General features: G+C 36.7%; 4 protein-coding genes across 5 annotated transcripts in view; 2 read left to right on the forward strand and 2 right to left on the reverse strand.

Moving 5' to 3' along the window:
- The first annotated feature begins 2357 nt into the window (after positions 1-2357).
- LOC108765959 (zinc finger CCCH domain-containing protein 13-like) lies at positions 2358-6569 on the forward strand. Its single transcript, XM_018514909.1, has 4 exons — positions 2358-2453; positions 3066-3233; positions 3409-6105; positions 6291-6569. The coding sequence occupies exons 2-4, from the start codon at positions 3070-3072 to the stop codon at positions 6331-6333; spliced, it is 2904 nt and encodes a 967-aa protein (XP_018370411.1). The 5' UTR covers positions 2358-2453; positions 3066-3069; the 3' UTR covers positions 6334-6569.
- A 986-nt stretch (positions 6570-7555) lies between these two features.
- Positions 7556-13112, reverse strand: LOC108765958 (centrosomal protein of 162 kDa). 2 transcript variants are annotated; one of them, XM_018514908.1, is made up of 6 exons: positions 12992-13112; positions 12553-12834; positions 12315-12414; positions 8682-12238; positions 8322-8483; positions 7556-8252 (listed from the first exon to the last, which is right to left on the reverse strand). In XM_018514908.1, exons 1-6 carry the CDS (start codon positions 13028-13030, stop codon positions 8028-8030), a joined length of 4365 nt encoding a protein of 1454 aa, XP_018370410.1. In that variant the 5' UTR covers positions 13031-13112; the 3' UTR covers positions 7556-8027. The 2 variants fall into 2 exon arrangements, with proteins under 2 accessions (XP_018370410.1, XP_018370409.1); XM_018514907.1 differs by having other exon boundaries at positions 8670-12238.
- Positions 13113-14589: 1477 nt separating this feature from the next.
- On the reverse strand, positions 14590-19992 carry LOC108765961 (uncharacterized). The gene is made up of 2 exons (XM_018514911.1): positions 19259-19992; positions 14590-16503 (listed from the first exon to the last, which is right to left on the reverse strand). The coding sequence occupies exons 1-2, from the start codon at positions 19379-19381 to the stop codon at positions 14998-15000; spliced, it is 1629 nt and encodes a 542-aa protein (XP_018370413.1). The 5' UTR covers positions 19382-19992; the 3' UTR covers positions 14590-14997.
- Positions 19993-22114: 2122 nt separating this feature from the next.
- LOC108765922 (nardilysin-like) overlaps positions 22115-25406 on the forward strand; it is a 5032-nt gene continuing 1740 nt past the window's right edge. Inside the window, 9 exon segments of the mRNA XM_018514820.1 lie at positions 22115-22348; positions 22414-22609; positions 22678-22883; positions 22992-23165; positions 23258-23582; positions 23648-24209; positions 24370-24514; positions 24589-24716; positions 24888-25266. Of these exon segments, the coding sequence (XP_018370322.1) occupies positions 22205-22348; positions 22414-22609; positions 22678-22883; positions 22992-23165; positions 23258-23582; positions 23648-24209; positions 24370-24514; positions 24589-24716; positions 24888-25266 (2259 nt within the window). The 5' untranslated portion in view covers positions 22115-22204.

A 25406-nucleotide genomic window follows, 5' to 3' on the forward strand; every position in this document is an offset into this window, starting at 1 on the left:
CACACACACACACACACACACACACACACACACACACACACACACACACACACACACACACAAAAATTTGCAAGATAAACCTGATTAATTTATTAATTTAAGTAATTTTATCTTATAAGGCGAGCGATTTTCTCAAACGAGCACCGACCGCTTGAAACAAGTCAAGATATTCCTAAAGTATTAGGTGGTCAATTTCCCCTGGCAAGGAAACGACAAAATTTTCAAAAAGTTTTTGTCGATCCGGCACACTAAGAACACATATATGTATAAATAGATATAAATATAGAATACATAATATAATATAATGTGTAAATACGTAATTACTAATTATGCATATTTATAAGGCGTTTTACTATTTTGTAATGCGTGTGTTGTGTAAAAATAAACGTTTGTAAATATTTTCTCCAAACATATTCTTGTTGATATATTTTTATTACATCTTCTTTCCATCTAATAAAGAACATAAATTATTATATATGTATATTCCCAGTGCACAGAGAATTTAAAAAATAATTCTTTTTAAATCCCCGAATAGTAAAAAAAAACGTTTTTTTCTTGTGTCCTACATTTTTGGTCCATAAATATTTTTAAAAGAATGTTATCATTTTATATATAGTTTAGCGAATTTAATTTACATCACATCTGATTCTAAAAAATTTTCAGTTTTGAAAATACTCACATTACCAGTTGACGTATTAGTTCTCCCGTAAGTTTTACTATCCTGAACAAAGAAACGAGTCACACGAAGCAAAGTAATACCAAGTATCAGCATTCGTCTCTGAAGAAGACCTAAACCAAAGGTCGAAACGTATACGTACTTTTTTTGTTAAATTTATAATAAAAAGATATTATTTTACATTTCAACAATTACGTTGGCTTTTTAAAGTGCAGTTCAATTTTGTTTTATTGATTTGTTATTTTGAAGCCTAATACATGTTCTCAGTTTATTTAAACATTCCATGTTACAACGTGCAAAATATTCATAATGATCTTAGTTGTTATAATAAGGTATGTCTTATAAAAAGGAAAAAATAGCGACAATAAATATGAAGGGATCAAATGAAATGCTAATTAAAGAGTCTCACTGTATTGTTACGGTTACGTAAGAATTTTGGTATTAAATTACGCATGTAATAAATGAAAGAATTATTATTATAAGGCAGTTACAATTCATTATCAAGGGACGGTGGTATTTCAATGCTGAAGAATACGCGCAAATCTAGGCCATTTTTAACAATTAGCGTTTTATTTCCATTATATTATTATAGAAATATTATACTATTTATTTAGCGTTTTGAGAGAATCCCTCGTTCACTAGATAGGTGTAGAGTTTTTTTCTTGTAATCTTTCACGTTCTGATACTGCTGATCGTTGATTATATAATTCAAAGCAAAGTACTAACTATATTTTCTTGTAATCCTTTGCACTATTAATAACAATTAATCATTGAAATTTTAATTGTCTTAGCAATTTTAAGCATAATTCGAAAATAAAAAAATGAAGGCAAAAATAATGTCACAAAATCAGATAATGTGAATAAACATTTATAAAATCCTATTAAGATCCGAACGGCGCTAGTGATCTCTTAATCACCAGATGGAATAATTTTCGGCTCCTTAAACGCGGAAAAATCGCGTATGTAGGGTATTGAACCCAGGTCTACAGATCGTAAAAATAGTGGATTAACATTTAAGAAGTATATACTTCTTAAATATTAATCCACTATTTTTTATTATTTTTGTTATTTTTAGACACATCAAGATTTTCATGATGAATTAAATATTGATAAAATTACTCAAATTTATATCACATTAAATGTTACACAAACAACGAAGTACAAGATTTACAGAAAAGTTGAATTACAAAAATTTTACAAACTCTCTCTCTCTCTCTCTCTCTCTCTCTCTCTCTCTGTAGCAGATTTAATATTAATTTTAAAACAGATATAATTAATTATTTAACTACTATAAATTTTCGTACCGTTCATACGTATTTAACGTCTCTCAAATATTGAATTTATTGGACTGAAATAGATTTCGCTTAATGATCTTATCCGAGTGCGATTTCAATCCTTTGGAATTAAGCTTCGACATGGTTTTAAAGGACACCCTCCACCCCATAGACAACCCAGTTCGTAATTTTCCACCTGGTTAAACCGAATGCATCGTGGTTTTCCAATCTTTTCGCTCGCAACATTGCCCGCCCGCGCTTTGTTCACGGCGATCTTGTTGCGTTGGCGTATGGGGCACCATGTGGCCGCCGCTGATAAGCGGCGAATTGCGCTTTTATCAAATTACGGGGCGACTCCTGCGAGTATAAAAGCCGCACCCTCGGGACGTCCGGCGTCAGCAGCTTTCTGGAGCACCAACGTGAAGCACTTCTCGCGGGAAGACTTGAAGAGCCCTTCGAAATATCTCACGAAGCTTTGATCGCGACAGCCCATAGTTCCTCAGGTATGATACTTCTTATTGTTACGAGATACCGCGATATTCTTCAGTTATTGACAAAATCCGTCGTGAAAAGTTACACTCCAAATTTCAATGAGAAACATTGTTAAACAGAAAAATAAGAAAAAGATATTGCCAAGTATATTATACGTAAGAAAATAGTTTTGATTTTCTTTCCGAAGCTAATATTGTGTCATTCGTTTTTGGTTTTTAATTATTTCAGACTCGATTCGATTAACTTGATATGAAGAATGGGGGTAAAATTGCTCTCTAATTAATTAAGAACGGTACTCTCTAAATCTGAATTAGTGGATAATCACTGATGTCAGTGCCAAATATGCCACTGGTAATCAGTGATGAATTAAATGTGAGATCCCTAAATTAGCTAATCTTTATTATGTGATCTAACTAACCTTGTTTTAGTGCTTAAATTTAATGAATATGGTATTGGAAAATTGAAATTAACGTGTAAATATCAGTATTTTAGTTATATAATGCTCAAACATTCTTCCTTTTTTAGTTGAACTTCACTGATTATCAGTGCCAAGTATGCCACTGTAATTAGTGACTATTCATTGATTCAGATTTAAAGAGTACGAATATTACGATATTTTGCAGCAAGATGCGGCGTACTCGCCACGTAGTGCTACCTGTGCGATCCTGGCAGTACATCGGACTTCTGATAGTATCGTTGGCGTGTCTAACGTTAGGATTGGTATCCAGGGATAGAGAAGGACATGCTGGTAGTCTCGCAGGTCCTGAACTCACGCATCGAGCTCCCCACGAGTATGAAATTAATTATTTTCCTTGCTTAAAATCGTAAATGCTTCTTGAATTACGCATTATGTTTTTTAAATTCATAAATGTTTTTTTATTACGATATTTTTAATTTTTCAAAGAATTTTATACACTTTATTAAAAATTGCTTGTTGCAAAGATTATAGACGAGAATTATTTTTAGAGTGGACGCCTGTCCGAACTTGAATCCTTTCGTCAAAAGCCCGATTGCCGAACAGGAAACAGTTATGAAACCGGCGATTAATAATCATCAAATGAAAGTATCTGAATTTAGAGCACCTATGTCTCGAAAGTCCGTACTTCCTCGATCACTGAGTCTGGATCGCTTGTCTAGGAGCGGTTTGCAGGAAACCAGAGACCGATTGTCTAGAAACCGAGATCTGAGGACAGTCGAGAGACTTTCAAGATCGACGAGTCGCATATCCAACGACGAATCCATTAACCGTGTTCGAGAATCTCGATTTAGGACGATCGCGCAATCCCGCGACGCGAGGAACTCGCTCGATCTCGCCACTCGAGTCTCTCGATCGCGGGATTTGTCTAATCGAGCAACTGGTCGCCGTTCTACCGAGCAAAATTTCGAACGACGTTTGGCCGATTCTGCAAATTCCCGGCTTGAAAATCGCCGATCGCGATCCATGGAACGGCGGGAGTTTAACGAAATCGCGCGACAACAAAATCGCGATCGATCAGCGGATCGGCGAGACACTTTGAATCTTCAACGTCGTACGACCGATTATCGCGACCGTCAATCACTCCCAGAGCGACGAATCAATCGGCAAGAATCTCGCGAAGTCCTAGTCTCTGATCGTCGCGAACATCGAGATCTAACGCGAAATCGTGTTCCGAATTACCGATCCGAGATACGCGAACGTAGATCTGTCGAGCGTCGCGTGTCAATCGAACATCGAGACGTGGAACGATCGGATCGTCGGGAGGATAACAAAAATCTCCTGAAATCAGCAAGATTCGCACGAGGAGATATCGATCGCAACAATAATATGGATCGCCGAAATCGCGAACGATCTCTGGAAAATCGCCGAGTTCTACTCGATCGCGTTGCTAATCCAGAAAGTAGGTCGCGATTATCGGTTGCTACCAGGAATTCTCGTGGAGATCTTATTAAATCTGACGATCGTCGAACATTGTCTCGATCGATGGAACGTTCAGGTGTCAACAATCTCAATCGCGAAACTCTTAGCAGACGAGTTAAATCGGTTGAATCCAACACCGAGAGATCCGAGGAACGCAGATCGTCCTTCGGACGTAGATCATTGGACCGATCTATGGAACGTCGCGAAATAGTGGGTCACCAGAAAGTAGAGAATCGTTTTGGCGATCGAAAATCTGTCGATCGAATGTCGCGAGTCTCATCCGAAGAAAACTTGCGCCGAGAAAGGATCAATCGCTCACAAAGGACCGCAAGCCGACGTGACTCGCGCGAAAACATGGCTATCAGGGAGAATTATAGAATGGCACGGTCACATTATGACGTCAAAGAAATCGCGAATCGGGAACAAAGAGAAAGATTCGCACGATCCTCCCGTTTAGTCGATCGTAATTCGGTAGATCGTCGGGAAATCGCGAGGATCAGAGACTCCAGAGATTACAATCATAGATCGCGCGATGCTGCGACAACAGAACGACGTGATTCAACTCAGGAACGGCGAGAAAGGACGAATCGTTTGTACCGATCACGCGAAGAACAAAGGATCGTTCCTCAGAGATCACGCGAGGCTGAACGACGTGTGTCCGAAAGAAGAGTTCCGGAAAGGCGAGTTTTGGAGCGACGAATCACTTTGGATTCAGCACGTCTCGATTCGCGAGGATCGTCGGAACGAAGAATCGACGACAGTTTGAAATCGCGTGAAGGATCTAGATTAGCAGATCGTTTGGAACGAAGCCTAGAAACACGAGTTTCTCGCGGAAGAATCCTAGAAAAGCGATCAATTCTTAATTCTCGAAAATCTCCGGAACGAAGAATCGACGACAATTCTATATCGCGCGAAGAATTTAGACTAGCAGATCGACGTTCAGAACAGAGTCCAGAAGCACGAGTTTCTCGCGGAAGAATCCTAGAACGGCGATCTACTTTCGATTCTCGAAGATCTTTAGAACGAAGGATCGACAATTTGAAATTACGCGAAGGATCCAGGCTAGCAGACCGACGGTCGGAACGAAGCCTGGAATCGCGAGTTTCTCGAGGAAGAATCCTGGAAAAGCGATCTACTCTCGATTCTCGAAGGTCTTCAGAACGAAGGATCGACGACAACTCAAGGTCAAGTGAAAAATCAAAGATGCAGGATCGGCGCGTGGAACGGAACTCCGAATTGCGAAATTCGATGCTTCCAATGGAGCGCAAAGCAAGTTCTAAAACAGCATCTCTCGAGAACCGGGCACTACGTTCATCAGAAACGCGACGCGAAATCAGACGTTTCGCAGAGCGCCGAATGGTTCAATCAGTCGAGAATCGACCCGTTGAGTTTCGTGAAAGAGAGTCCATCAGACACTTGCGTCAGAGATCAGCGAGGAACATCGAGGACTCATCGCGACTCTCTTCTCTTCGCCGAGTCACCCGTGTACCTGAACAAAATCGCGAACAACGAAGATTGTCTGCTGAGAGAACACTTACTAGAACCGTGGATAATGAACGATTATTTGCAAAATGGGAACGAAACTTGGAGGACGCACACATTGAAAGAAATGTGAGAGTCAGAGCAAAAATTGTTCCTAACTTAATAAAGGGCTACGAATTTTTCAAGTATCCTATGGCTTACGATCTTATGAGGCAAGCTCTCATTGTGGCATTATGTACTGTTTATGGATTTTCCCTCTATAATGGAAAAAAATCTTCCCTTGGGTAAGCTATTAAAATTACTGGAATTCTTTAGAGCGCAAACTATAAATGTTATAATTTTCTTATAATTTGGCATAGGCTATAAAAAATTATATTCTCAAAAAAGATTATCAATAATAAAAAAAAATAATTTTAAAAGTGACATGAATAAAATAGGATTCTTAACATATGTTGTAATATTTTTACAGCAGCAACATAATCCAACATGCCCAGCGCTTCATAATTTGGTAAAGTAAAATCATAAAATGTAATCGGCTATTGTGAACAACGGCACTGAAAATCGCTATCCTCTGGACCTCTGCTTCTATCGATCTTATTATTTTATGAATTAAGATATTACGTTGCAATATGTGTAATGTATCCAAAAATAATCAGAATGTAGATTAATGTAGATTAATGTACAGCTCATATATGTCCTGTAGAAATGTGTATATCTAAGAAGATATATTTTGTGCGAAAATAAAATAGTTGCAGTCGTAGTTAAATACCTTGAAATAATTTTTCGAAAAACCTTTCAATATTTTTTACTATTTAAAAAAATTACATGTATATATGTATATATATGTGTATATACACATATATAAGGTTTTCAGATTTTAATTTACTCAACAAGTACAGGAAAATATTAATTAAAGTGATTTTTTAACTTGCGTTATATTATCGCCAAGGAAAATATCGAACCTTCGGCGAAAAGATTAAATTTATTAAAGTTATAATTTTGAATTTTGTACATTACATGTGATAAGCTTAAATCTATTTAGAAAAAGAGTGTGATTGTGTATACTTCGATGTAACCGAGTCTCAGGAAGATAATTGTCTCCAAGAGTCTGCAGATTTTGTGTTGAAAATATGAAAGATAGGCATATTCTTTGTTGCTGATTACTCATCCTTAGATCTCGATCACATCGATTTGTGCGGTGTGCTTGCGTCTATTACGCATACAAACAAGGCTAAATTTCATGAATTATCAACTAGGCTTGGCAACAGTAATAAACTAAGAGTACTTACGATACGATATACATGATATAGTCGGACGATTCGACTTCGTTGATCGCGAATAAACCAACGTAGAGTATTATTCGAAATAAATATAGCGATTTATCTCTTAACGCCTATATATACAGCAAAGTTTCGAAAAAATTATCCGTAAAAAACTAGATATTATTTAACTTTGGAAGAAATTCTTACGAAGATATTTTCATATATCTATTTTTTCTTTTTCCTCCGTCCAATTGTCATGTGCTATACAATTTATTATAAGAAAACAAAAACTGTAGCAACACTAGCAACATCAATTTGGAGAAACGTTGCAAGCAGCCATGCCTTTTTTTATATAATATAATAGTCAATAAATAAAAATAAATAAATAAAAAAATCTATTCCTAAAAATATATATGACTTAGTCTAAAAATGATTTTGATTCAATAAAATAGATTATACTAACAGCGGGCAGTGTTCCGAGACATTGCGCGCAAGTGGCAAGAAAATTGGCGACGGAAAGAGATTGGAAAAGTTTGTAATTCAATCATATGTTCGTTATTATAGATATTAATGGTAATGTTACGCAGTAGCGTTTTTCTCTTTGGCAGTGATCCGAGCCTACCGAATCCTTTGCGAATTCTGTACTGATGAACGACTTCGCAGAAAGAACGGTATCACGGACGCAAGAAAGAAGATTGCGCATAGTTCTCATCAGTTATGGAAGAGTCGATAGGAGTATCGACTAAATGTTTTGGCTGAGTGTCGCGAATGAACGCGTTTATGTATCTATGTTTCGATACCTAAAGTATTTAATGCCTCTTTCGAATTATTTAAACTATATCGCGAATCTTATTCTTGTAAAAATTATCACAATATTCGATGATAAACCGATAACCATCAAATGCGTTGTGACTATTTAGAGACGATTTCTTGATTCAGTGAGATCAATGGACGTTAGTGATCTCTTGTAACATTCCTAAGATATGATCGATCTCCTGCCGAAAGAAGCAGAGCTGTCGATTTTTACCCTTTTCGTTTTTACAGTCTTTGCACTGCGTTCGATTCCTCAGTAAATTGCGAATTAACGTTTGCAAAGTCATCTCTCTGCTTTCATGCCGTTGCTGGAGGATTGTGATCTTGTCCTGCAATAACTGCAACTGTTCTGTTCCCTGAAACAGAAATATCATCTGTCGTGGCCATCTTAAAGAAATCGTCTTAATCGACTGTTTTTCACATACCGGCGTTGATAAGTATTTGACTTTCTCGGTCAGTGTCTTCACTTTATTCTCCAAGTGCTCTCTTTCAGCCTTCAACATAATCACCTGCTCCTTGTAGTCTCTGAACTTTTCAACTTGTTCTTTTAAGTTCGATATAATTGCTCCCTGAGTATTAATCTGACTCTATTAATAATAAAAATGGTATAATAGTAAAAATTCCTAGCCATGATAGATATATGTTGATAAGCGAAGCAGAGGCTTGTTCTACTCAAATAAGCGAAGTAGAGATATATTATTAAAAACTACTAGGTTTCCTGGTGCAATAAATAAAATAAGGAACAGGCCAAGTGCTCGCCAAGCGTTACAAACCTGCAACTTTACCGCTTTAGAATCACCGATCTTAACGCTGTACTCTTTCACAAGAGTGGCCATCTCTCGCTCATGTTCCTCCTGCAAGAGATTCAAATCATGCAGCCTCTTGGTCTTCAGCGTCATGAAGTCCTTGTTCATTTTGCTCAGTTCCTCCTTCAGAATATCATTTTCGTTTGTCAATTTCTTGATAACCCCGTTCTTGCCGTTCTCCGTGTACTGCACTGGATCGTACAACTTTGGTGTCGATGACGACAACCTCTCAGAAACGTGCCCGTTCTGATAAACATTCGAATTCTGATCATTTCCTTCGCCATTCTTCATTCCTCGGAACGCTTTATCGAAATCCATACTCCTGAAGCTCCTACGATCGTTCAGCAATTTCTCCCGCTCCTTCTGCAATCTTCGATTCGTCTTCTGAAGCTCCTGATATTCCTTGGTTATCTTCGAGACCGTTTTGTCTTTGTTCGCAATCTCCAATTTCAGGCCTCTTATAGTGGCAATGAGATGCGCGTCTTCCTTAGGATTTTGAGATTTCGGTCCAGCCTTTATCGTTTTCTGATCCTTCTTATCTTCCATGGTGGAAGCTTTGTCGTCTTTCTTGTTATTCTCTATGCTCTTGCTCTCGACGTACTTCACCGTCGTTTGCGTGAACATGTCATTGTACAACTTGTGTTCTTTCACGGTTGCTTCCAACAGTTTCGCCTTTAACTCCATCACCTGTACTGCATATTTCTCCTTCATATCGGAGAACTTTTTCTGCAAGTCCACAAGATTTTGCTGCGCGATATCCTCTTTGTTTTTAATCTCGTTTTCGAGACTTGCTATTCTCTGCTCCAGAAGCTTTATCTTCTCGGAACCGATCTTCTCCTGCTCCGAGTTGGCGGTCAGTATGAGAGCCGAAACCGAGTCAGGATTCTTTCTCTTGAGTATACGCTCCAACTCGCGTACTTGTCTGTTCAGGTCCATGACTTTCTTGTTGTCCAGAATAACCTGATCCTTGAGTCTCTGAGTCAGCTGCTTCTCACGCTCGACATGACTTTTGCTTATCCGTAATTTCTCGTGAATATTCTCTTCTCTAACTCTGAGGTCCAGCAGTTCCTTCTCCAAGGGCAGTACGTCCTGCTGAAACCTCTCTAGCTCCTGTTTAGTCACACGCAACTGCTCCGACTTAGAACTCAATTTGATAGTTAGATCCTCTATTTGTTTTTTAAGTTCTAACTCTGTGGTAGTCATCACTTGCAACCGATCCGTAATAAAGTTATTTTTCACTTTCAGCTGCTCCTTAAACATGTCCAATTCGTCCGTGAGCAAACTGTTCTGTTGAATTAGATCGTCGTTCTTTAGCAAGAAATCGGCATTCTTTTCCTTCAGCTCGGATACCTCGAAGTTCAACTTCAACGTCTCCTCCTGGAGATCCTTCACCCGATCAGCAAACTGTTGCGTATCGTTTGTTTTCGATACCGTACTCTTCTGCTTAGACTGCAAATTTTTCAATTCCTCTTGCATACGTTTCGTATCTAGCATCAGTTTCTTGTTCTCGGTTTCATAAGCGCGGATCAGGCTTTCCTGCTTTTCCAGTTCCTGTTCTAGAAGAGTAATCTTCATGTCGTTCTTGATAGGAATTTCTGCGCGTCTTTCGCTCAGAGAGAGCTCGTCAACTCTTGCCTTCAAGATTATATTCTGTTTCTTTAAAGCAAACAATTCTCCTTCAAAAGACGAACGCATATCCTCAATTTGACTCTTGTACAGCTTTGCCTCGGTCTCCAACTGTTGTTTCAACAGTGCGTTCTTGTGTCTCTCCTCACGACACAACATCTCCCAATCACGTTTTATTGGAATCTGTTTCGAATCTCCGGCGGCCATAAAATTTTTTCTGTAACTATCGGGCGATTTTATTTGGGATCCTTTGCACGCAGCTGGTAAACTGGGTGTAGATCCAACTTTAACGGAACCCAGTTTTGATCTTGAGGATGAGTTAGGTTTCGGTGCGACTTTGGGAATTGATCGGGATTGCACTTTCGGCTTTGCCGATGACTTTCTGGAAACTGCGTTTACAGGTTTCTTAGACACATCCAATGCTTTGTTAACCCTGATATTTTCGAAGGATGATTTTAAGGGAGGCTGGCATAAGAGATCGTAGCTTTTAGACTTGCAAAATCTTATCTCTTTTTTCGATTGCTTATTGCTTGGTGCACTAACAACGCGGTCGGTTTTAGGTACATCTATTGCTTTACTCGAAACGCTATGATCAGGTACTTCTTGATAATGCATCTTCGAAGTCTTCGATACGTTGACGGCTGAATCTTCCCCTTTCGTATCAACCTTCGTTTCTGAACAAGCAGATTCTTTGTTCGCCAAATCTGCTTTCTCTGCTATCTCTGTGTTCTCCTTCACGATACTTTCACTCATCTTTTCAGCCATAAGTTTGGGTATTGCATCCGCAAATAATTCCAATCTCGGCGTCAATCCTACTGTAAATAACTCATTTTCAGAATTAATTGTCTTTTTACTGGTTTCTGTTGCATTTTTATTGCCTTCTTTCTCTATAATTTCCGATGCAGTCTTCTTGGATTCATTGTTAGACTGCTTTAAGAATGTTTTCCCACTTGACAAAGGATTCCGTGTCCCTTTATGCCGTTCTTCGCTCACACTAGAATCGCTCTCATTAATTTCATGATCCATGTTTACACCATTAATGATCGGTAATTCCTTTTCTAATATTTCAGAAAATTCTTTTTCTGGGAATTCTGGGGTCTTGCCACTAGCTAAATGATTTTCCTTAGTCGATACTACTTCACCATTAGTAGATTTTAAAAAGAGATCGTACATCGCATTAGGCTCTTTTGATTCTAGCTCTTTGTCTGTATTTTGTCCTTGAAGCAGTTTCAAGAAATGCGAGAAATCTTCCTGTCCGAAACTGGAACTGGCGGACATTCTGCCCTCTGCCTTCTCCTTTGATCTTCTCAACAAATCCTCGAAAAAATCCTTATCCACGTCCGTGATCTCTTTCTGCAGATTCTCCTTCTCCATTTCAATTTTCTTCGCGCTCTTCAGTTCCTCGGACTTGGAATGCCTCTCAATTGGGTCGTCCAAATCGGAACTGCTTGATATTTCGACTTTCTGTTCCTCGAACTTTTTTCTTTGAAGTTCCAGCGTTTTCGGTGGCTTCAAATTATTCAGACTTTCATAAACAATCTCGAATCCGGGACTATTCTCCCGTTTTCTCTCGTTTTTTGGACTCCTTTTTATTTTTTCCGATTCTTTATGCACTTCTTCCTCTATTAATTGAAAAATGTCAGCTTCTAATTGTCTCACTCTGCTTAAACTTTCATCTTGATTTTCTGGCACTAGAGTATCAGATTTCGATATACTTTTTGACAGAGTATTACAATTTTTTCTGACTAGCTCCTCAGCTTCTTCTAATAATTCTTCTACAGACTTTTCTTCCGTGAGATTCTTATTAGAACCGCCAGACTTTGTACGTTCAGGACACGAATTTGGACTTAATGCCCCCGCAATCTTGCTCATTTCCTCCAATAAACTACCGATATCTTCGTCAGTGGCATCTATATGTGTGAGACAAAACAAATTAATCAAACACAACATTAATTTAGAAAGCTCTGGCTTTATAGAAAAACTTACTTTCAAAATCTGATGGATATTTATCAAAAGCCGCAGATGCGAGTATGTCGCATAATGTGTCATCCTTGTCTTTCACTTCTCCTTCGCTTTTGGATATTGTCTAAAAAATTAAATAAAGTTAACAAAAATTATTTGAACCAACACACATGATAGAGAACAAACACAATTAAAAATATCGCTCTTAATAAAGGAAATGTTTTGTTGTAGCATCAATATTACTTGTGTTTTGAACAATTACCTTGCACATCCTCTCTTTCTCGAGAAACTCTTTCATAGAGGAGCTGGCATCCGACAAAGGAGTAGGAGACTGCTTTGACTTTGCATCTGCATTCTTAGCACTCAGAACACCTAAACGTGTCTCAGGTCTCTTCAACCACCACTTATCCGGCCCTTCTTTTTTATCAATCGACAATTGTTCGACTTCTTTGGTAGTTTTAGGTTTCTCTTTAATGCGAACTGAGTTTTCTCCGACGCTTAGACTTATAGAGGATCCCAAAGTGTCATCCTCCGTAGAAATTAACTAAAAGAAGCAGATTCGATATACAAAACTCTCATTTGTTTCATTTAGCAAAAGAATAAGTTATACGTTTGAAAATCTTATAGAAGGGTCAACAATTCGGAGACGAGTTTAGGTTAAGCGCGCGAATCGCGGGTGAATAACAGCGTGCGAAACTCACGTCTTCGATTCGCGGCGGTTTCCTAGCGTCTGAAGACATCTCGCCTTCCCTCGGCCGTAATTAGATCAAGTCAATCCGCCGTGTAGAACCGGTCATTCTTCACGAACTTGACACCTGCCATACTTTTTGTTTGTTTGTTACCTGTAATTCGTTCGGTTGCCACAACGCTGCGATCGCACAGCGACGGACAAAACGATGGAAGGAGGGGGGATTCCCTTTTACATACTACCGATATTTAAAAAAAAGGATTATATATCATGTCATATTATAAAATATTTTATTTCGTTAGAGAGTAAAAATTATAAAGTCGCAATTGTTACGAGACGTAATTAGAAAATTAGAAATTAGAGTTTTTTTTAAATATTTTATTACTGTTTAATTTGCCGAGTCCATTTTATATGACACTGTTTCTATTATTTAATATTATATATATTATATTACATGTAGAGTTTTTAAGAAGAGAAAAACGACGGAAATAGGATGGTAATCTCATAATTGCATAATTTACATGTATATACATATACATAATTATATATAACATTTATTAATCTGTTAAATGATATGAGAAAGATGTATCTACCCATTAACAGTAACTATTTCTTTATTTGTGTATCGACGGATAGATAATTCGGAGAAACACTTTGCAACAATAAAGAACTGCATAAACTTATGCAGTAAGGCCCAGTTTCATAATTCACAGTTAACTCTTAACCGAGGTTCAACTTATTTCTCATTTTTTTCCAATTCTAGAATTGAAAAGAGATAATGAATAAGTTGAACCTCGGTTAAGAGTTAACCGTCAGTTGTGAAACTGGGCCTTAATATCGATAACCGTGATGAATAAGATTTAATATAACATATTATTCAATTTAATCGTCAATGATGACAGTGATAACAACGCTAGAAAAATAGAGTTGCAATTAATTATTTAATAAATCCGTTATGTTCACTGCGTATGTCCAATACAGATTAATATACAAATCGGATACAAATTATTTGAATGTGTACCGCCAGTATAGTAAACATATATGTCTATAAGTCTTTTTGCGTAATGTAATTTGGAACAATCGTCAAAACATGTAGATAAGTAGGAGATTATAAATATTAATATATAAAATTCCGATGTAACGGTAGAAAGATGAATTTTCGATTATTACATCCGTTGACTTACATAATATGGAGTTCTTCAGAAGATCGGTCATTATTTTCATACATATATCACATGAATTCATCGAGAATATCGACATATAGCTAGTATATATACCTCTCTTGTCTCTCATAAAATATATCTCTACTCTATCTCTATATTCGTACAATTGTTTCTTTGAAGGCGACTTGTGAATTTCTACTTAAAGTCTTAAGCGTAACAATTGTTATAATTACTTAAGTCAATAAAGAAGATCTAAGTGTACATACAGATATATATAATAATATATATAATGTACGTGTATATATATATATAATATATAATACATAATATATAATACACATTATATATCCATATCGCTTACGCAATAAATGATACCGTAAAGATACAATGTGTAATACTAAATAAAGTATATTATATACATACAGAATTTTCTGTATTTACTCTTGCATTTAATAATTTTAACAGACAATCTATCTCATCAAGAAAAAAAAAGAGAGTCAATAATCAGATAACTAGTGTCAATATTGCAAAAAACTTGGTCAAATTTTTTAGGGATAGGCACGTTTTATGAATTATCGACTCGTTATTCTTAGGTGTTCAAATTTAGAAAAGCCTTTTCCATTGTATATGAGCGAAATATACAAAAAAAAAATTAGAAACAAATTGAAATATACGTACATGAAAGATACATACATCATACAATCGTGAAGATTTCTTCTAATTATTTATGCATCTTTTACACTTCATCGCGAAGTGTCCTAATCTTTTTTAACCGTTAGCAGAGATATCCAGAAGGCATCTTAATTCTTCGAACGATTCTCAGACAGCTCGTTAATTTCGTGCTTGTCGCGAAAGATCAATCGTAGTAACACGCATGCAGTCTGAATAATTCTTTGTTTATAAATTTGACGTTGCACGATTCGCAATAATGCTTGATATTTTCGGATAACTTCAACATCGGTGATTTTTTTGCGTTCTTCTTGATCGTGTTTATCAACTTTCTCGTCTGCAGTTTCTTCACTGACCACTCCGTGTTCTTTGATTTACCGTTCCTCAGATAAACATCCTGACTTCTCAGATACTTTGGCGAACAGTGTGCCCTGGGAAACTGATACGTCCTCTTTGTCTTCGCCAGCTTATTCCTCATAATGTTGGAAAGTGAATTTCGTTCGGCCAACTGAAACTGACCCCGAAATCGCGACTTGAGATAGTCATCTCGCAGACTGATGCCATTATCACTCGTCATTGCTTGAATCTTCGCGGGTAAAGTGACAAACTTGCTTGGTAATCGTGGCGTCGCATTGGTTGTTTCACTGAGCATCGTATTCTCCAAATCGTCTTGAGCTTCTTGCTTTATCTTGAAATTCAGAGTGTTCGACGTTCTACCGTTCTTTGAGCTTTTCTCGTCCAATTTGCGCTTCTTCGTGCGAGACTCCGAAACCTTCTTCATCTTTGGCTCCTGATAATCCACAACATTCCTCCTCGGCCTTAAGCTGCGTCCTTCGAACTCATTTATCAACTCAACCTTGATCTGCCGCATCAGTCCAAAGTTCGGAGAGGATGTCGCCTCAGAAACATTTGACTTGGTCAATGTAGATGGTCTCGGATTGACATTCGATATTTTGCTTTTATCCTGCGCGTAATTCAGATTCTTCCTGGGTCTTAGGTTTCGCACTATTGTGCTCCTGGCTACTTGATTCTTAGGAAGCGTTCCGAGTCCGCCGTGACAATGGTTCCGCGTTTCCGGAGTGGCTACGTCATTTTTGGTACTCGTATTTGTGACCAGATGATCTCGTACATTTCCGACAGTGTTCTCGACATGTTGCAGACGATTCTGCGGACAATCTGGGAATACTGACTGCGTAAAGAGATTTCGCTTAATCGGCTTGAACCGTGCAACGTCCTCGAAAGTCCTCTTCTGCGAGACATTCGTGATTTTACCGCATCTATTCATTTGTCCTTGATAATTCTGACAGAGTTCCGCTGTTGTTCTTCTCGATCTGTTCTGATTCTTCTTATCACAGCAACATCGAGAGAATGTCGTGTACGTCAACCCGTTGTGAATACTGCCGGCCGGGAACGTCACCGAGTTCATCGAGTTAATGTAGTCGATGTTCTCCACCAACGGCTCCAGCTCGTACACGTCGTAATCGAGCGGCTCCGCTTTGATCTCCTTCATGTTCTCGATATGCACCATCGGCACGCCAACTTTCTCCCTAACGCCACCCTTCCGCATCCACGACAGTTGACTTTTGAGCGCCGTATCCGTCTTCAGGCAGTCCACGTAGAACTTGTGGAATTCCTCCAACTTGTAGCTGCACCGGTGGCACATCTGCTTCGGCAGTAAATCCATCTCGTGCACCTGAGGAACGCATAGCAAAACACGGAATCAAAAGGACCTGCGAGCTGCAAGTTTCTCGGAGGATCAACAGCCTGATAAAGTTGTTCGATTCTCATAACAAGTATACAATATTCCTAGAATGTTGTATGAATATCATTCACCCTTTTTAATATTCATATAACATTCTAGAAATATTGTGTCTTCTAGGGGTGCAACGTTCGTTCAACATGATCTTTTACGATCTTTTATGAAGAAATTAGTCGAACTTTAATCTAAATTCAAGTCGAATTTAACGTAAAATTCTTAAAGAGACTTACGCGTTTCGAAATTCTTGAAAAGTAAAGAAATGAAAAAATCACCGGGGGGTAGCCACTAGCTGAAATATTATCCCACGGATTACATGATTTCATTTGATTTCGTATAGTTCCATTTGATTATAAATAATTTTGTTCATTAAGTATGAGATTATTTGGTAGAATAAACGATTTTATTTAATATTATACAATGATTTCTGATGATTGTACATATATGTAATTATCTGATTGTACATAGGGATTTCAAGTGAATTTTATATTGATTTTAGAGACTCTGTCCCACGATTACATTAAGATGATTAAGTGATTAATATCTTGAAAATCATGTGTACCTGTTGTTACACTAAACGCCTCGATTGTTACGCAATTATTGATAGGAGGCAAAATACCGAATAGCCGCGACATTGAATTGTCGCACGGAGAGAGAAGAGAAATAAACGAGTGTGCGTCATTGCCCGAGGTAGATGTGCGTATGACGAGTGACATGCCACACAAGGAAACTTCCATTCATTAACATTATCGCAACCACCGATTACCCTTGCTAATTGCTTCAGAATAGTTTCGTATAACTAGGAACAAGTCACAAATTTAATTAGAAAAGTTTACGATTAATAGGAGAACAGATTTCTAGAATCTATTCTGCTTTTCAATTTACAACATTTTAAATATTAAAAAATATAACAATACTATAAATATAAAGCATAAGATGCGGCGGATTTCAGCGAAACGACAATATTAAAATCCATTTTCCTATCGAGGTTTCGAAATATTTATCCCTTTTTATCATGTACGTATATAATAGCATCATATATGTTAATAAACTGATTGTTGGAAGATATCATATCTCAAGATCGTCTTTCGAATAATATAGGAAATAATATTATTTAAATTTAATGTTACTTAAACTGAAAATAAATTGATTTACTGATTTCGAGTTTAAATAAAGACGAGTCTCAAAAATGATGTACTAATAATTTGTTAGGTTGTAAAAACTGTTATTTCTTATGATTTTATCCATGGGACAAATATTCTTTTATATACATCTTCACATTTATTGTACTACTACAGATTATTATCAATTATTATTGTTCTTATTATTCTTATTATACTTTCACACATTTATTACAATTAATGTATAATTTACTCCAAAATTATTAAGTCACTTAACAATTCCCAGAAAAAGTTCTTCTCTTGGATTAATTAAAAAAAATGTTAAAATGATCTAAACATCTATCGAAAGATTCGCTGACAACATATTCCTTTATATTTATACATATATATATTTCTTACAGACATCCGATTTAATACTAAAAAGTAGCGATTAATTACTTATTTAGAGCATTAAAACTTTATTGAGTATTTAAAACGTTATTCAATATTTAAGTAATTACAATCACCTTCCTGAATTAAATTTCTGCAAGAGATTAATACGATAAATGCATTAATTACGCGTATTTCAAAAATTCTATGATTTTTATATTTTCACTTCTATCGCACAAAAGAAGAGAAAAAACCGAATCCACGTTTAAAAAGTAGAAAAATAAAAGAGTGCTGTAAAAACAAGAAATTTTCAAATTCATCTAAACATAAAAAAAATCCAAAAGATTATCGATGCGAAAATCTGTGCCAAAAAAAAAAAACATCGCGATGAACGTCGCGAGGAACTTATGAAACCCATTTCAAGCCTCTCCCTCTCTCGCGCTTTGAATTATGCAATGTAATCCGCGCTCTCGACATTTTGGAGTACATTCATTTCGCGCGCAAAATCGGCGATAACCTCACTTTTTGCAAATAGATGATTTTACAAAAAAAAAAAAAGAAAAGAGATTGAGAATTCGTGGCGAACCCCGCTGGACCGCGATGTCTCTCGCACGTGGTCGACGTGTGCTCCGCCCGCACAAAAGGTACCCCCGTCCGACCCTTCGCTCACCTCCGCGAAAATAGCGGTATTCTATTCTCCTTTGCCAACGCGACATGCGGACGCGGAAGTTCTTTTCTTTTCGTTGCAGAAACAGGTGTTACGGACAAGAATTGGAGCGTCGAAAAGGGGAAAGGCGAAGGGGGAGGATCGGAAAAAAGCGCGCGTAAAGTCACGTAGAGCGCGGCTGATAGAGAGAACGGATCACGCGTTTCGTAACAAGGTGGCAAATAGAAGGGAGGTAGAAGGGTGTGCTTGGCGCTATGCAAGGACGATGAGAGTGCATATAGGAGCAGGGCACGCGGGCGCGTACCCTCCGATTGGAGAAGGAAGTCGTAAAAGGGGATCAAGCGCTAGAGAAAGAAACAGGGAAAAAGGAGAAGGAGTCAGGGCGCGAAGGAAGGAGCAAATGTGTGTGTGTGTGAGGCTCGCGCTTAAACGGGAAAGAGCACGAGGGAGAGAGGAAAAATGAAAGAGCGAGAGAACGAGAACAAGAGAGAGAGAGAGAGTGAGAGAGAGAGAGAGAAAGCGTATAATGACGTACCATGATCGGCAGCACAGCGTTGATTTTCCGAACGTGATTCTCGGTCTCGTCGAAGATGTTGATCGAGATGCCCGAGTGCTGGCCGCAGAGGCGGCAAACGCGGCTCGATTCGAGGGTCTCCATGCCGCATGTAGTATATACTCCGGAGCTCTCGAGTCACGCTACTCCGCGTCGGCTTAGTCGGCTATTCTCGCGCGTCGCCTCAGCACAGCCCTCTCGCGCGCCACGACACGACGTCGCACGCGCGCGCCGCCACTCAGCTTCGTAGGCTCTCGCTCGCGCTTTATCTGGCTGGTCGCCTCACCGCTCCGTTGTCCTCGGCGCGCGCCCTGCCCTTACCGCCTTGCCTTGCTACTTGCTTGCACCCGTATGCGCTCGCGCTCGTGTGCGTCCGCGCCCTACCCGCGGGAATCCAGAAAAGCGTCCGCGAAAAGCGAGGAGTGGATCGGAGCGAGAGAGAAACTAGTGGTAGGAGAGGAGGGACAAGGGAGAGAGGACAAGTGGAGGTGTGCGTGATAAACCGCACAAACTCGATAAGACGACGCTGCGAGACGCGGCCGATCAGCGGGTACGTGACTGAGACCAGTCGAGACGTAGGTCGGCCAATGTGGATCGACCGGACTTGGATGGAACTGGGCGACCGGCGCTGGTAATATCTGATCCGATGCACTGCACGCGAACGCGAGATCGATCGGCGTCGCCACTCAACGATTGATTCGAGCTATATATTGTGTCCAGAGAGAAGCCTGAGAGCGTTCATGATCATGATTTAGCTTTTACCATATCCCGTAGGTAATATCTACGATTTTGTGGTTCTGTTCTGTACTTATTACATGGGTTAGACGAAGACGAGCAATCAAAGTCTCTGTCGAACTCACCTAATAGTACGGAACAGAACCACAAAATCGTGGACATTACCTGGATCTGGTAATAGCTACTAAATCGCAATCATGAAAAAGAAAAGATCCGTTATTATTCCGGAAGTTATAAGAAAAAACATAAAATATAAAATAACATTAGTAAATATTTATATATAAAAGAACATTTATATATTAACACTTTAAACATTGACATATAATTGTTTTATATTAATTAGTTGAATTGCTTCTCTTTAGTATAACCGTCTTCGATACAAAAATTATTAATTTAACAAAAATATACATTTATGTAATTTATATTAACGCTCATAAATTTTTATACTAATATAGTTGATAATATATTATAGTTATAAGTGGCGTGACGGATAAGGTATTAGACTCATAACCCTGAGGTCCCAAGTTACAAAACCCGGCCGGTTAAGTGAAAAAAATTAAAATATAATTAAAAATCAGAAATTAATTAATAAAATTAATCATTTAAGATTTTTAGGCATTTTCGATAAAAAAATAAATTAAAAAAAAGATTCTAGATTGTTATTTTTTCTAATTTTGTTTAAATAATTTTAACATTAAAAAACATATTTTTAACGTTACAGAAATGTTTTTTCAAACGTTTCTTAAACGTTAAAAAAATGTTTATTCAAACATTACAATAAAGGTTTTTTTAATCAAAAGAGAGGGATGTAACCAATTATTTTTAAAAACATTGTCTGCTGATTGGAAAGTAAACAATAATAAGATTAATCGATATTCACAGCCAGTTTCTTATTTCAATTAGGCCCAGTTTCACAACTCACAGTTAACTCTTAACCGAGGTTCAACTTATTTGTCAACTTTTTCCAATTCTAGAATTGAAAAGAGATAATGAATAAGTTGAACTTCGGTTAAGAGTTAACCGTCAGTTGCGAAACTGGGCCTTAGTAATTCTTATTTTAAGTAGCAATATTTAAAAATGCTAATAAGGCTGTAACCCAGATAGCATATTATATTCTGAGAACATTCTCAGAATATAATTTGCTATCTGGTAAATGCTAATAATTAGCAATATTTTTAAATGCTATAAGAATGTGTTATGACAATATAAGACTTAAATAACAATTTAAGACTTAAGTTCTAAACTCAAACGGACTATGAATACCAGCCCTCTAGATTACTATACAAATAAATAAACATCTAAAACCTCTACGTATAATATACATTAGACATCAGCCGTACTGACCTTTATTCGAGAATATGTGCAAAGAAAGAAGATCTTTCAGTTAATGTGCTGATCGAAATAATGTCAGGTCTATTGAAAAGGAAGTTGAAAAGAACTTAAAACCATTGGACTTTTCCGGATCAAATCATATTTCACAAATCGACATAATTTCGATTCTAATTTTCTGCACGTTGCCATAATGCCAATTGTGAAGAGTTGGGATCGTGCAAAGATCCAAGTTGAACGTTTGGACCAGCCCGACATATCGGAGAACGACAAGAAGGAATATAGGTAAAACGCGAGCAAATACTCAGCAGTAAGCACGATTTCGATTGCATTAAACGTGAGAAATAATATGATAGTAATCTTTTGAAAGAAATCTTACAATACATTTAGATTTTTTAAATGATCGACAAAGTATAAAATATTCTTACTAATTTGTCATTCTATAACTATTGTTCATTTTATCTTTAAAATTTAGAGCCATCAGATTGCCAAACGGTTTAGAAGCTTTGCTAATATCCGAGAAAAATTTATCAACATCCTCTTCTCAAGATAAGAAGGTATAAAAAAAGCAATTTAATTCGCAATTTTATGGCTGACTAATTTTTTTAGTTAACTTGTTATTTAAAATTTGTATTTAAAATTAACATTAACAATAAGCTTTAAAATCAAAAGAAATATTTATTTTCACAAGATTTAAGCAGTGTTTATCAATTATCAGAAGTTTTGATTCGAAAAATTTAATCTCCTGCATTGCAGAAAAGTTTCCATAAATTTATTTCGAAATGTGAGATACAATTTCAAACTGTTCAATTATTCTGTGGATTATATTCAACACTCCATTTAATACTGAGTGTAGTGCGCGTGATGTGTATGCTCTTATATTTTATTAAACAGGCAGCGTGTAGCTTATGCGTGGACGTAGGAAGTTTCAGCGATCCACCAGAATTTCCAGGCATATCATATTTCTTTGAGTATATGCTTTTTCGAGAATTCGATAAACGTTTAGAGGTACTAAAAGATGATACATAAATTTACCGGAAAATTTATTTATTCGTACTTTTATGTATTTGCAGCTATATAATTTCGGAGATTATATTTATAGCCAAGGTGGCACTTATCGTGTTTCAGTAGACTCCGAGCATACAACGTTTTACTTTAATATCAAAGAAAACAAGTTGTTTTTATCTCTCCGCAGTTTTGGTCTTTTTTTTATTGAGCCTATAATACCGAAGCATAAATTTATGGAACAACTAGATGAAATTAAAAACGGTATTATAAATCGTAATCTTAAACACTGTTCTCGCAACTTGCAGTCTTGACATGCTATGCTTATATAGAGTTTCAGAAAAACTTATATAATGGCAGGACAAGATACGAACAACTATTTTTCTCCTCAGCACGAACTGGTCATCCAGCTAACAAGTTCTCTGAGGATCATTTAATAAAATTGCGTAATAATATAGATTATGACAAACTGTACGATGTGTTGCACAAATTTAAAGAGCGCCACTACAGCGCTCACAGAATGAAGATAGCAATACGGGTAACTTCGTTAAAATTGCGACGCTAGAATAATTCATTACTTATAAAGTTCATGGTTCTTTTGTTTATAAAATAAAGTTAAATCATAACATGATACATCTTTTTATAGTCGGGACTACCGTTGGATGTAATGGAAAAATTTGTTGAAGCGTCCTTTGATAATGTGCCAAATAACGGGAAACCTCGAAATAAATTTTCCAAATTTAAAAACGATCTCCCTTTTGATACTCCCGCTTTCCGAAAAATGTATAAAGTTAAGAATGATGTCGCACTTTTGACACGAGTATGTGACTAAAATTTGAGCAGATGGAAAAGAATCTAGTTTTATACAACATAAAAATACAAATAAATATACAAAAAATTTCTCTTTTGCAGCTAATAATAACGTGGGCCTTACCTTCGTTCTCCGATTTTTATAAATGTAATTCGCATCAATATATCCCGTGTCTTTTTGAATATAAAGGAAAAGGTTCCTTAACTAGTTATCTACATCAAAAGATGTGGAGCCCTATATTAAACAATAATGTGATTTATTGTTCGAGTCAACAAAACTCATTGTACAGCTTAATATACATCAACATATTTCTCACTACTGAAGGGCGAAGACATCTGGAAGATATTCTAGGTGCAATATTTTCTTTTATCAATTTACTAAAGAAAGAGGGTCCGCAGAAAGCAATTTACAATGACATTTATGAGAGTGAAAAAAACATTTTTAGGTAAAGTAATTTTAGAAACATATATATGTATTTAAGATGATTGAAGAGAAAGAATAACAACATATTTGTGGAACATCACTTATTCTTGAAAGTTTTTTTAGATTTGCTAATTACGACGAAGAACCAATCTCTACTGTAAAACAATTATCTAAGAATATGCATTTCTATCCGCCGAAGGCTTATTTAACAGGAGACAAGCTTAATTCAAATTATAATGCAGAAGTTATACAAAAATGTTTGAATTATTTGGCCCCTGAGATGGCAAATGTTATGATTTACTCCAAAGATTTTAATGATTCCGAATTAACGAAAGTTCAACCATGTTGGCAAACAGCATATACGGATATTGAGATTCCGAAAGAATGGATCGAACGTTGGAAAGTCATCGAGCCATTACCAGAACTTTTTTTACCGTTACCGAATATACTCCTTACCAAGAATCCTTGTCTAATACAGATACTAAAAGAACAAACTGAGAAATATCCTATAAAATTATATTGTAATCCTGTGTCGGAGATTTGGTATCGCTACGATCCTAAGTTTCATTTGCCGAAATGTTGTATGCATTTTCATTTTATTTCACCTCTAAAACTTCAGTCGTTGAAGAAGTAAGTAGCATAGGAAATGTAACAATAATATATTATAATAGCTACTACTGTACTTGACATTATACGTATACCAATTTTTAACTTATAATTACCAATATTATGATTCTTATATAATTATTTACATCTTATTGTAAAGACATGAACAGTTATGACATTTCAGTGGAGTTCTCATGGATATGTACTGCATACTACAGCTATCCTCCAAAGAATTATATCCAGCATTACTGGCTGGGTTTGAATATCATATCGATGTCACTGAGAATGGTTATACATTAAGAATAAGCGGTCCTAATGAAACTCTGCCAGTAAGTATATATTCAAAGTGTGTTTTGGAGTTATAAATACAACTTCAAGATATATAATTATATTTATATTGCAGCAGTTAGCGACTATTTTTGCACAAGGCATGGTGCAATATTCAATTACAAAGGACATATTTGAAGATATCAAAAGTCAACAAAGTGTAATGTATACAAACACAATTATGAAACCTAATGTTTTCATCAGGTACTGACTACTGACTGTTTATTATATCAAACAATATCACAATTACAAAATTCTCACATAAATAAAATAACTGATTAACAATACATATTAATTATAATGATTGATATTTTAAAATAAATTATATCTTGTTACTTTTCTGCTAATCAATAATATCTTTACTCTTGTTTGCAGCGACATGATATTATCGATACTGAAACTCGTCCATCATTCATACATTGATATGCATACTACTCTACAGGATATCACTTTAAAAGATTTTCAAGACTTTGTGAAATCCTTTACTAAATCTCTATACATTCAATGTCTCGTGCAAGGAAATATGACTCCGCCTGCTGCGATCAAGATCGTACAACAATTTATTAAAACGATTAATTGTAGCCCCATACATCCAAATACAATAGAACAGCTTAGAGGCACTCAGATACCTTTGGGCATAAGCTATTACAAGATTAAAAATATCAACAAATTAGATACAACTTCCATAATAACAAATTATTATCAAGCCGGCGTTAAGACGATTGAATTATCGACATCAATCAATCTGATAGGCGTAAGTATTAAGGGGATGCTAAACCGATTACCCAACTCAATCAAGGTCGATAGTACAGACTTTTTTAATTCCAATTTCGATAATAGTGGCGACATCTTTGATTTAGTTTTTACATTATATTATATAATATATATCATTCT

Source organism: Trachymyrmex cornetzi, unplaced genomic scaffold, assembly GCF_001594075.2.
Source record: "Trachymyrmex cornetzi isolate Tcor2-1 unplaced genomic scaffold, Tcor1.1 scaffold56, whole genome shotgun sequence".
In the NCBI taxonomy this organism is placed as follows: Eukaryota; Metazoa; Arthropoda; class Insecta; order Hymenoptera; family Formicidae; genus Trachymyrmex; species Trachymyrmex cornetzi.

Bases quoted from the DNA above. Each gene is read 5' to 3' on its own strand.
- LOC108765959 (XM_018514909.1), top strand. From the start codon at position 3,070: ATGCGGCGTACTCGCCACGTAGTGCTACCTGTGCGATCCTGGCAGTAC. The intron at 3,234-3,408 runs GTATGAAATTAA...AATTATTTTTAG, and splicing joins ACGCATCGAGCTCCCCACGA to AGTGGACGCCTGTCCGAACT. The intron at 6,106-6,290 runs GTAAGCTATTAA...ATATTTTTACAG, and splicing joins GGAAAAAAATCTTCCCTTGG to CAGCAACATAATCCAACATG.
- LOC108765958 (XM_018514907.1), bottom strand. From the start codon at position 13,030: ATGTCTTCAGACGCTAGGAAACCGCCGCGAATCGAAGAC. The intron at 12,835-12,991 runs GTGAGTTTCGCA...TGCTTCTTTTAG, and splicing joins AACCGCCGCGAATCGAAGAC to TTAATTTCTACGGAGGATGA. The intron at 12,239-12,314 runs GTAAGTTTTTCT...TCACACATATAG, and splicing joins ATATCCATCAGATTTTGAAA to ATGCCACTGACGAAGATATC.
- LOC108765961 (XM_018514911.1), bottom strand. From the start codon at position 19,381: ATGGAGACCCTCGAATCGAGCCGCGTTTGCCGCCTCTGCGGCCAGCAC. The intron at 16,504-19,258 runs GTACGTCATTAT...TGCGTTCCTCAG, and splicing joins ACGCTGTGCTGCCGATCATG to GTGCACGAGATGGATTTACT.